The 12,680-nt window shown below is 44.4% G+C and overlaps 1 protein-coding gene across 2 annotated transcripts in view; it reads right to left on the reverse strand.

The window, feature by feature from the left end:
- IL17RD (interleukin 17 receptor D) overlaps window positions 1-12,680 on the reverse strand; it is a 71,405-nt gene that overhangs the window by 6,643 nt on the left and 52,082 nt on the right. Inside the window, exons 6-12 of one of the 2 annotated variants that reach the window (XM_042979202.1) lie at window positions 10,320-10,364; window positions 10,076-10,227; window positions 8,702-8,767; window positions 6,903-6,957; window positions 6,025-6,135; window positions 5,043-5,206; window positions 477-1,410 (exon numbers count right to left, since the gene is read on the reverse strand). In XM_042979202.1, coding sequence (XP_042835136.1) covers window positions 477-1,410; window positions 5,043-5,206; window positions 6,025-6,135; window positions 6,903-6,957; window positions 8,702-8,767; window positions 10,076-10,227; window positions 10,320-10,364 — 1,527 coding nt within the window. Of the gene's footprint in view, window positions 1-476; window positions 1,411-5,042; window positions 5,228-6,024; window positions 6,136-6,902; window positions 6,958-8,701; window positions 8,768-10,075; window positions 10,228-10,319; window positions 10,365-12,680 lie in introns of both variants that reach the window. The other variant, XM_042979201.1, reaches the window with a different exon arrangement.

Here is a 12,680-nt window from a genome sequence, read left to right on the forward strand (position 1 = left end):
TGCTGAGATATGATGGAGAGAATATCGTGTCCATCAACCCCTGGATCACAAGATGTGGCTTTCAAAGCACTGGCATTGGTGAGGGGTGGTGAACACCTCAAATCCCAACAAAGATACAGGTCCACAGCCCCTCATCCGATACCCCTGGGGCAAGCTGTCTTGGTAGTCAGATGTCTGTGGAGTTCAGGAAGGTGATATAATGCACACACTGCATGTTACATAACACCACTTGTGGGGCCTGGGCAAGCTCACTGTAACTTAGCATCAGTATTTCTGCAGTTCCCGTGAACACTCCCAGTGCCTGGAATAAATCGGGACTACCAATGGAGTTGGGTTACTTCCCATGAGGTTTCATTGCCAATAACTCCACCCGAAAATTAGGAAAACCCTTGCATGGATTTGGGAATTAGGGACAAAGGCTGTGGCCTGCATCAGGAACCCAACCCAAAGACACTCTGGGCTCTCCTGCACCTTACCCAGGCCAGAGGAGGAGGACACGCTCTCCGTCAGTGAAGATGTTTCTGTTTGATCCGCTGAGAGTCCTTCCATTAGGGGCAGAGACAGCTCCGAGGAGGGCACGGATGAGTCGTAGATGCCCGAGTCCCGGGGCATGTCCGAGGGGCTGGCGGCCTTCACCACGTGCAGCAGGGGGCGCAGGACTGAGCCGCTGCCGGGCCCAGGCCCCGCCTCCACGTCTGGGTCCAGGCCCAAGGGCTGGCCCTCCAAGGGCAAGTCGGCCTGCACCCCGGGGACCGCCTCGGCCTTGAGGCAGAAATCGCTGTCAGGGCCTGGTTTGCACATGACATCATTTAACACTAAGCCCGAGTCAAACTTCTCCAGCACTGGCTCCCGGTAGTGAAGTGGGGTAGGGCGTAGGGGAATGAATTGCTTCTCAAACCAGTCGGGCTCCTCATCGATAAATTGGTGCATGTTGCAAATGGCGACGTAAAGGGACCGACCTGATTTGCTGCGAAAGTAGTTCCTTCTGCTCACCTGTCCGGGGTACTGCCCGGGCTCCGGGAGACCGTGGTCTCGGGAGTGCAGGTGGGAACAGAGCTGGGGAAGGTTGTCCATGAGTTTGTACTTGGTGCTCAGGTCCAGGATGCTGGGAACATCTCCCTCGCAGGAATAGTCGAAGTAAACGGTGATGAACTTGCTGAGCTGGGCTGAGGAGCTCTGTTTGGCCTGGCGGAGCTTTTCAGCGATGGCGGACACAGCCACCAGGAAGAGCTCGCCCTTCCCGGAGCCCCGGCCGCTGCCTTTGTGCTTGTAGTTCTTCTTGTCCACAAAGTACTTCATGCCTTTGGAACACACCACGATGATGAACTGGGACTCATGGATCTTCTGGATGACCCATTCTCTCTGTCCTTCTCGGCAAAGACTGAAGTCTTCCCACAAGTCCAGAGCCACCTGGAAATAGATCACAGACTTCACTCACCCCAACCGCCTGGGGGGGGGGGGTCAGGTCAGGTAACAAAAACAAGAGTGTTACAGGAAGGTCACATCATACGTCCCTTGAGTATTATCAGCACTGCCGTGTGCAGGCTCAGAGCTGCTGGGCTTTGAGAACAGCTCACATTCTGTGGGTGATGGTCACGTGCCAGGCCCTCTGCATCGTGCCCCTGTTTTAGCCTAACGTGGGGCCATTAACACACTCACCCTATGAGGGAAGATCCTGAAGAGAAATCTGGAAGGTGATGACGGAAGGATCTGGGTGAAGGACCCCGAAGCAGGCAGCAAATGGGGCTCACATCTGGATGCCAGAGCTGCCCACCATGCTGACTGACTCACATCTAGAGAGCGTGACTGACAACGAAGACCTCCTTGGCCCCAAGGTCAGCCACGCTGTTTACCAGTCAGTCAATGGCCAGAGAGGAGAGGGTGGTGGACTGTAGTAACACAGCCACTCTCCTTAATGCACTTAGTGAATGACTGGCACCTCCCCCCATGACTTCATGGCAATCTATGGGGTCATCTCCCTAGAAGGCTTTTAACCCCAAGGAGCCTCTGGGAGGGCATTTGGGGGGAGGGGCACTGACAAAGGAAGGAAAACCAGGCACGCATGTCCTCTTCAGAGGGCTTCACCTTCTCTGACCATTTTCATGTGATTCTCCTGAAAACGTCTCTTGGCAGTTGTATTAACCTTTCTTTCTGTGGCTCAGAAACTAATTCCCGGTGGGGGGGGGGGGGGGCCTGGGTGGCTCAGTCAGTTAAGTCTTCAGCTCAGGTCATGATCTCATGGTTCATGAATTCGAGTCCTGCATTGGGCTCTGCACTTACAGTGTGAAGCCTGCCTGGGATATTTTCTCTCTCCCTCTCTCTTGCCCCTCCTCCATTTGTGCACGTGCTTGCTTGCTCTCTCTCTCAAAAATAAACAAATAAACTTTAAAAAAAAAAAAAAAGGGAAACTAATTCCCAGGGGCTATGCCTGAGTGCAGGAGCCACTGTCTCTTATGAGGAAGGGTGTTCTGAAATGATTTTCTTCCTTTTTGGCTCTAAGGTGTTATCAAAGGGAAGAAGGTCCCCAGCATTCACTCACTTGCTGAAAATAATCCTAAATCATCTTATGTTTCCTTAATTCTCACTAGCATTATACGTTCTAAAAGCTAACTAGAAATATATACCAAGCATTTTAAAATTTTTCCCATCTTTGACCCAGCAATTCCACTTCCTGGCTTCTATCTCTGGAAAAGCATTAGAAAGGAGACAAAATTGAACTACTGAGCTGTTTAACAATATGAAATAACTCAATTATAGTAAATTGATATTATGGATCATGTGGCTAAAGTTGCATGGTGCAGTCATGCTGGAAAACAGTATGGAGGTTCCCCAAAAAGTCAAAAATAGAATTGCTCTATGATCCAGCAATTGTACTATTATGTATTTCCCCACAGAATACAAAAATGCTAATGTATCCTGATGTTTATAGCAGCATTATCAACAAAAGGCAAATTATGGAAAGGCTCAAATGTCCATCGATAAAGAAGATGTGGTTTATATACACAATGGAATACTACTTGGTGATGAAAAAGAATGAAATCTTGCCATTTGCAACAATGTGGATGGAATAGGAGGGTAATATGCTAAACGAAATAAGTCAGTCAGAGAAAGACAGATATCATGTGATGTCACTCATATGTGGGATTTGAGAAACTCAACAGATGAGTTGAGGGGAAGGAAAGGAAAAATAAGATACAACAGAAAGGGAGGCAAACCATAAGAGACTCTTTAAACACGGAATGAACTGAGAGTTGATGGGGGTGGGGGATTGGGAGGGTGGGGAAGATGAATGATGGGCATGGAGAAGGGCACTTGTTGGGATGAGCACTGGGCATTGTATGTAAGTGATGAATCATGAAAATCTACTCCTGAAGCCAAGACTACACTGTATGTTAGCTAACTTGACAATGAAAAAAAAAAAAAAAGATGTGGCATGTATATATTATATATTATACATTAGATGTTATATATATTTTATTATTACATTATATTATATATATGTCCCGCATGATGGGACATTACTCAGCCATAGAAAAGAATGAAATCTTGCCATTTTCAATGACATGGATGGAGCTAGAGAAGATTATACTAAAGAAAATAAGTCAGAGAAAGACAAATACCATATGATTTCACTCATATGTGGAATTTAAGAAACAAAACAAACGATCATTGGGAAAAAAGGGAGAGAGAAAGCAAACCAAGAAACAGACTCTTAACTATAGAGAACAAACTGATGGTTACCAGAGGGGAGGTGGGTGGGGGATGGGTGAAATAGGTGATGAGGATTAAGGAGGGCACTTGTCCTGATGAGCACCAAGTGTTGTATGGAAGTGTTGAATCACTACTGTCTATACTGGAAAATAATATTACCCTGTATGTTTTACTAACAGGAATTTAAATACAAACTTAAAAAGTAATGAAATAAAATGATAGTTTACATAGAACTTTCAATAGTGTAAAAAGTTATTAAATGAAGAGACAGGAAAAAATCATTCCAATCACCCCAAAATGGAAAACTGTATGCATGACTTCATCTATGTAGAAAGGAACTGGAAGGAAATACACCAAGTATTAACTGTGGGTCCTCTTTTCTCCAGGTTGAGATTACAGGCCATTTTTTGTTTTTGTCATCCTTTAGTGTTTGCAAATTTTCTACAGTAAGCATTACCCTCATAATTGGAAGACTTTTTCCACCTGAGGCTAGTTAGTTACAAAGTAGAGCAAATGGGTTGTCTGTGTCTAAAGACTGTGTGGCACCCGCTGGAGCTTGTAATTGGTTTTTCAGTACACAGGCCAATCGGCCCATCTCTGTAGCTTCATGTGTCAGCCTTGTAAATAGGTGTTCCTGACACTAGGGGGCAGCCTCGCTACATGAAAAGACTAAAACCTACCAGGAGGCAGAGTATCAAAGCACAAACAACTTCAATTACACAATTACTGTACAATTCTTGCATTGGCAAGAAACAGAGTGTGCCTTCCATGAGAGCTTCAAACTTCACTCTAAAATTAGCACTATGACATTATAGAAAAGCTACATATTTAGAGCTTAATTCAAAAGAATAGGCAAGAAACCTGAGTGGACTATTTGAGTACTTCACAAATTATTGTTCTCCTTTCTTAGCAAAACTTCTCCAAAGAGCTGTCTAAACCCAATGCTTTATTTTTCATGTTCTCTTAGACCTTTCAAGGCTCACCAGGATATTTTGAGTGACCACCTCCCAACACTCCCGTTGCATGTTTCCAGGGCACATGCTGCTTCCCTCCATGCAACTGCATGGTCTTTTTGATGTTTATAAAACTTCCTGCCAGGTAGGTACCACTAAAGGCTTTTGAGCAGGAGTGTTTCAGGGTTAGGACTAAGCATTAGGAAACATTTAGTGCTGGCGATGGGTAGGACAGACTGAAGAAGGGTGAGGCTGACCCCGATTTGGAAGCCAGCCCCTGGTGGAAGGCAAGAGTCACCAAAGGAGGCAGGGAGGTGGTGAGGAGCATGGGAGCATGTGTCCTGCCCAGGGGAACAGAAGAGACTTCAGACTCCTCACCTCACAGCCGCAGAAGTCCTGGAGGAAGTAGGCAAAACACCGGACAACGTTCATGTGATTCTGGCCATCTTTACTGGAATAGCAGAGGAAAACCTTCGGCCGAGGCCAGAGCCTCTCTCTGGGGAGTGCCGTGGTGTACGAGGAGGACTCAGAACTCTCTTCATCTAAATGTGAATATATATTTTCTAAATTGGAAAAGAAGATAAGGTTGATGCCTATGAGCAATGCTTTGTCCTGTTCCCTGAGACTCAGGACCTCATGCCATCTTCAAGAAGCAACAGTTGACATGTCTGCCTGAGCATGTGCCCAGTGCGCCCCACCCCCCCAGCCCCTGGGGACACCACCGGGAATGGGACAGCTGATTTCTCCAGCGGAGCAACAAATGGCCAAGATTTGTTGTTCGCCTGACACTGACCTCAAGTAGGCTGGGAAAACTGCAGGGACCACCCTGGCCAGCAGAGAGCACCCAGAAGCAGCTGGTGCTCCAGGTGTTAACTACCAGACCAATTAAGCACTGACAGCTGAGCTTCTTAAACAAAAGGGGTGGGCGGGAGAAAAGAAAACCCTTTTACTGAGGTATAACTTATAAAGTATATAACTCTTAAGAGTACATCTCAACAAACTTTTATCTAAATATATACCTGTGCAACCACCACTCAGATCAAGGTATGAAACATTTCCAAGCTCCCCCAGGAAGTTCCTTTCCAACACCTGACTTTTATAAGTGATCACGCCCTACCTCTGCCCTTACACCTTTAAACTTCCTTTATGTTCTTGAATTTACTACCTTAAATTTGAGAACAGAATTACAGCTTTGTGTTCATGGCTCCTGAGGTTAAAAATCAAGCATTTTAATGCCAGGAACTACAGGAGCTATGTGGCTTCCCAGATGCCCACTCTGGGTGGGACCAAGGGCTCCCAGGCTCCCTCTGTTGGCCGTGGTCCTGCCAACCTGGGGGGAACACACCACACAGAGAGATACCTTGTTGCTTCTTGCGGCACATCACGGTGAAGAGGGTGGCAAATGCGGAGATGACAACCAGAGGCACAGTGATGGCAACAGCCCTAATGGGCCCGGCCCACGGGGAATGTGCTGGGAAATTTCAAAGACAAGAGGCTTGAAACTTAAGCAGCACAAGGTCAAAGGGAAATCTCCCCCCCTACCTTTTTAAACACAAGCTGCATAACAGATTCTAGAACCTCTTGACCACATTTCTCTAGTACTGGTCTGGTGATTATAAAAGGATTCCTTTTAAAGGGTTATAGGATACAATACCACAGTTAGAGTTGCTGGAACAGTAAATACCTATGAGTGGGAATTCTGCCCAAGGAAACCTCACCTCCCACCACTTTTCTTCCAAGGACAAGTGACTATTTAGTCCCAGCTACACACAAATACACACCAACCACACTGGCGTCAGTTTTCCAGGCACTGACATTAGTATGGAAGGAAAGTCAGCTTTGATGGGATAGCTTTTCTTTTTATTGTTTTTAAGTTTATTCTGAGAGCGTGCATACACATGTGAGAGGGGGAGGGACAGACAGAGAGAATCCCAAGCAGGCTTTGCACTGTCAGTGCAGTCTGACTTGGGGGGATGTGGGGCTCAATCTCACAAACTGTGAGATCATGACCTGAGCCAGGTGAGCCAAGATCATGACCGGAGCTGAAATCAAGAGTCAGATGCTTAACCGACTGAGACACCCAGGCACCTCTGATGGAACATCTTTTTAAAAGACAGGAGCTCAAATGCTGTGTTTTGATTTTGTAAAACATGAAGTATAGAATGTTATCAAATAGCATGGTCTGCTGTAGTCCTGTGCCAACATTTCCCACAGAAAATTAAAAAAAAAAAATCATACCTGGCTTTAAGGCATAATGCATCACTTTTCTTGTTGTATTAGTGTCATCCACCAGCTACAAAACAGAGGATGATGTATCATTATTTTATAAAAGTGATAACATCTCAACAGATTCCGTCCATGTTTCCCTATGTAGACAGTGGGGGGTAGAAGGAAGGAGAGCTGCTGTCTATGATCACGAATGAGCCAGGACTAGACATTACATCAGATCCATCTCTGCTTTACCAACTCAAAACCCTCAACCTCATCACCTTTCCTTTCATGAATCAAACGTGGTTCATTCATTGATGAATCAGCTGGTGAGTTCCACATTCTAACAATCTTCAATTACAACGGCATCCTACCACTAATTTTATGAGGCCCCCATTAATGCTTTAAGAGGGTTTAAAACCCTCTTAAAACCACATACTGCTACCAAGTCATACAACCAGTGTTTCTCCTAAAATGTTGAAACATGTTGGTTTCTCTGAATAGTGGGGCTATGGGCAAATTTTTAATTTCATTTCCTATTTTTCTTTTTTTCTATTTTTGTTTGACTCCTATTTTTTGTAGTATGTTTGATACTAAAAAAGTAATCTAAAATAAAGAAGAAAAATATATATCCCTTGCATGCTTTTTTCCGTGGTATTTAGAACTTCATATATATTAATACAGAAAATGTCAGCAGAAACCTAGAGAGGGATAGGCAGATATAATGGACAGCACTTTTGCTGTTTTATTACTAAAAGTTTTTATTTTTTTATTTTTATTTGAGAGAAAGAGCAAGCGTGTGAGTGGGGGAGGGGCAGAGAGAGAGAGAGAGAGAGAGAGAGAGAGAATCCCAAGCAGGCTCCACACACTATCAGTGCAGAGCTCGATGCCAGGACTGTGACATCATGCTCTGAGCCAAAACCAAGAGTCAGACGCTCAACCAAATGAGTCACCCAGGCGTCCCACTAAATAATTTTTAAATCTAAATTTTTAAAAACATATTTTTGTAGTATGAAGATGTAGGGGCCCAGGGCAGGTTGTCCCTGTAGGTATCACAATGGCCTATTGATAAATACTTTGAAATGAAGTTACTTGGCGAACAAGCAAGGACACTCAGACCCTCCCTTCTGTCCCCCTGAAAGCAGGAAACAGATCTCCCATATAACAAATACTCTCACTATACGAACAAGTAAAAACGACATCCTTCTGGTCTGAGATAGGGACTTGAAAGTCGAGAAAGCTGTAGAAACAAACCTTGTTATTTTTTTCTAATTTATTACCTCAGCCTAAATTCCACTTAGAATTCCTTATTAAGTAAAGCTCCCAAACATCTATTTTCTTTATCCTGTCAACTCCTCACTAATTTAGTATCTCTTTGTTTAAAAAGTATAAAAACTACACCTGCCTTTGTCATTTCTTTGGGTCTCAATTTCATTATTGGGCCTCTGTGCCCACTCAGTAAGACTCTGGTTTTTTTCTCCCCATAATCTGTCTCATGTCAATTTAATTCCTAAAACAGCTAGAAGAACCCAGGGAGGAAAGAAGGAGGCTTCTTCCTCCCCTACAAAGGAATACTGTCTAAAAATTCTAAATCATGGACTATATGGTTTCATTAAAATATTTATATGAAATATTTGAAATAATGAATGAGAAAAATCAAAGATTGATTACATATAAACTTTTTAAAAAGCATGTTAAGGACCATGTAAAAATATAATTGTACACACCCTCGATGGCTTGAAATTTTAGTGTTTTAAACAGTGGGAATTCTACATGAACTAGATTCATTCTGTAGAATTAATAATAGGGCTTTCTTGAGTTATACGTACCTCAATTATATAATCCCCAGGAGAAACATTTTGAAGGAGGCAGCTGGTTGTCTCTGTATTTTGCTCCTGCAAAGAAACAAAACACTTTTAAAACTCACTTCTTGGATAAAGGTCATCTGGACTGCTCTTTTCCCCCTAGAGCTGAAGGAGACTTGCCACCAGTCTTAATATGTTCAGAACACTTTGATTAGGGCAGAAAGCAACCATGTGTATCTGCTACATGTTATCTGAGTTTCACTTTGATAAAAAGGCCCAGGAGAGCCCAGGACCAACCCCCCAACCCCCATAGTCTAAACTTAGCTGGTGATGCCCTCAGCAGGCATATGTCATCTGAAGACAAAGAAACTAGTTAGAATACCCTTGACTTATTGAAAGGGTGAGGAAAGAAATTACCCGCCCATGTTTGTGCATGTTTTATGTGCTGTAATTTTAACTTGAGCAGAAGGTCAAGGAAGATCAATGACACAGATGAGAGCCCACAGGAAAACAAAACTCAACAATATAGGAGCATCCAGGAAGGCACTAAGTTCTGCTACCCTGACCCAAACCCTCTCCTGGTGCTCGCTAGAGGCAATCTAGCAGTTCTGTGCACTTGCACCAGACATCTTCCCCTCTTGCTGGCCACCCTCAGTTTAAGAACTTGGCTGCTGAGCTTCTACTTGACTTTGGCCTATGTGTAAAATCAGTAGGCCCCTAAAATCCTAGTGGTTTGGCTCCTAGATGTGGCATTTCCACTGACTAGCTGTGTGACCTTGAGCAAGCTAGGTGACCACCTGAGCCTCAGGTTGCCCATCTGTAAAGTGGGGTGACAGCAGCCTCTGTTGCACAGAGTTGTAATGATTCAGTGAGCATAAAGCACGGTGACTGGCACACAGTGAGCGCCCAATTAATGTTTAAAATGTAGCAGAAGGAACTAGAAATACTTCATTCTTTTGGCTCCTTGGTAATATCTTTCCCAGGCTACATCACCACGGGGATAGCTGGGGTGTAGGTAACTGGGGAGTGAGGATATCCCTAAGACTATGCTGGAATATCTACCAACTGCTGAGAGTCAAAGCCTAATGTTCATGTTGAACCACCCAGATTCCAGGGGCCCAGGGGTCACTTTAAAACATGTACTATTCCAGAGGCACCTGGGTGGCTCAGTTGGTTAAGTGTCTGACTTCGGCTCGGGTCATGATCTCACGGTTCGTGAGTTCGAGCCCTGTGTCAGGCTCTGTGCTGACAGCTCAGAGCCTGGAACCTGCTTCAGATTCTGCATCTCTCTCTCTCTTTCTGCCCCTCCCCCACTCATGCTCTGTTTCTCTCTCAAAAATAAACATTAAAAAACATTTAAAACATGTAGTATTCCTTAATGTACACATAGCAGCTCACCTGTTTACAGGTCTTTCGCTTGAAGGGCCCTTCATGCTTGAGCTTATAATGAAGATAGAAGAAACGGAAGCCAAAGGTGTGTGGTGCGTGGTCAAAGGACACCTGCATGTCCAAACCGTGCTGGGTGATGTTCAGGTTCCGAGGCTTCCAGACTGGGAGGAGGAAGGACTCGGATGAGCACCCAGAGGCCACCCCGACACCACTGTGCTGGAAAGACTTGACGGATAGGAACGGCTATACTCACAGGGTTTACAGGCCAGGTTGTCCGGCTGTAGCAGTAGGTCGCAGGCTATTAAGAAAGATGTGTATTTTTAGTTATAGTACAGTCTGACATTTTCCTCATGCAATAATTCAATAAAATGTAAATATATGGCGCTGGGTACTGCTGGTCAAAGTATAAAATAGATCAATTGAGCAATGATTTCCGGTACAGTGCAGTTATATCTCATGAAAATTTAAATTGTACAATATAAAAATATTAATGCAGTTCATTTTGTGCCAAATAAATGGAAACAGTGTAAAGTCACCCAACCTTTTAAAGCTTGTCAAGCATTACATAGTTTCAAGGCCAGTGGGACTGTGTTCAGCCCACGGCCACATGGAGGCTCTGTTTCAGCTGTAAACAGAAGTGACGCCAGCCTGCTCCACTGCACAGGTGCTTAGGCGCAAGAGAACTTTGGAGTGATCCTAGTAACTGCCTTGGGTTGTTTTCACATTTGCCAGCATTCTATTTTAAAATCCTTTTGGGGGTGTCTGGGTGGCTCAGTCAGTTAAATGTCCGATTTCAGCTCAGGTCACGATCTCAGGGTTCGTGAGTTCGAGCCCCGAGTCAGGCTCTGTGCTGACAGCGTGGAGCTTGCTTCAGATTCTGTATCTATCTCTATCTCTATCTCTCTCTCTCTCTCCCTCTCTCTCTCTCTCTCCCCCCCCGCCCCTCCCCCACTCATGCACATGCACACTCTCTCTCTCTCTCTCTCTCTCTCTCTCTCTCTCAAAAATAAATATATAAATAAATAAACATTTTAAAATCCTTTTGATGGAGTCTAAAAATGGCATGCAGGCATCTACTAAATAGTGGCACCAGCACTGAAAACTAGGCTGTAGAGTTTTGAAACAGGACTTAAATGTGATAAAAACACAAGAGAGGGGCCAAACAGCTAGTCCAATATGCCATGTTGCTAACCCAGGGAGAACCTTCTGGAAAATGTCCACATACTGCCAAGAAAATCAAAGGCAGCATCACGATCACAGGGCACGGAAATGGTGATAAACACATCTCCCGCCCCTGCCTCACCCCCAGATAGACACAATGATTCTGATGGGAAGACTTTATCTTAAATTATGCTAGTTCTGATTAAGGCAAGCTTTTCTTAAACATATTTGAATCCTCTAACTGGTTCTGTGTAAGGCACTGAGATGTAAAATGCATATAGTCTTTGCCCTATGGAATCATATTTTAATTAAGAAAATGAGACCAAACTGTTATAAAATAATTGTGCTGCACAGGAAACACAGTTTAAAAAAAGAAAAGAAAGGCAAAAAGAAAACAACCAGAGTGTGAATGCTGCAGCTGAGAACCAAAACATCACAGAGGAGGAGGACGGCAACTGGGCCACATAGGAAGGGCTGGTGAGTTGGCCTGACAGCTGACCATCAGGGGTCTGGTATGCCGGACAGAAAGACTGGACGGGAAGGCAAGAGGGAATGGCTGCAGGTTTCAGGATGCCTCGGCACCAAATCTGAAAGCAGCGATTCAGGTTGAAGAAAGACACACCACACCGTGCACAGAACAGACGGGAAAGGGTTGGCTGGTCAGCATGGTTGGCTGGAGAGTGTGGACTCCAGAGTCAGACCTTCTGGGTTCAAATCCCAGCTCCCACCAGGCTCTTTAATCTCTGGGTGTATCACTGCACACGTAATAAGTGGACATGAGAGGATTAAATTCTTGAAGGGTTGGAATGGGGGTAAACTGAGTCAGTGTTTAGAAAGCATTTAGGGGTGCCCTGGGTGGCTCGGTTGGTTAAGTATCCAACTTCAACTCAGGTCATGATCTCATGAGGTTTATGAGTTCAAGCGCCGCGTCGGGCTCTGTGCTGACAGCTCAGAACCTAGAGCCTGCTTTGGATTCTGTGTCTCCCTCTCTCTCTGCCCCTCCCCTGCTCATGCTCTGTTTCTCTCTCTCTCTCTCTTTCAAAAATAAACAAACATTAAAAAAAAAAAAAAAAAAAAAAAAAAAAAAGCACAGGACCTGACACGTGAAGGTTAAAAAAACAAACTTTCTAGAAAAAGGCAATCTCAGGGTTGTTGCTTAATTTTCTTAATGTAATCCTGAAAACAGGCAATCACTCACAGAAGCCACCTTCCTGATGACAGGTAAAAGATGGATTATTTCACGCTCTCCCCTTCACCCCAAAAAATCAACTTCTACTGTTTATTCCTGCTCTTCTTTTTTCCTAAATGGTTTTAATATATGGCTGTCTGACAGCACTTTAAAAAAAAAAGAAAAAAAAAAAGAAATCAAGCATCAACATCTACTCTTGCACAAGCGTGAAATGGGTGTCGTAGGCAGTATTGGGTGAATACTGCCTAGGCCAAATCCTAATTC

This window comes from Panthera tigris, chromosome A2, assembly GCF_018350195.1.
Source record: "Panthera tigris isolate Pti1 chromosome A2, P.tigris_Pti1_mat1.1, whole genome shotgun sequence".
Taxonomy (NCBI): Eukaryota; Metazoa; Chordata; class Mammalia; order Carnivora; family Felidae; genus Panthera; species Panthera tigris.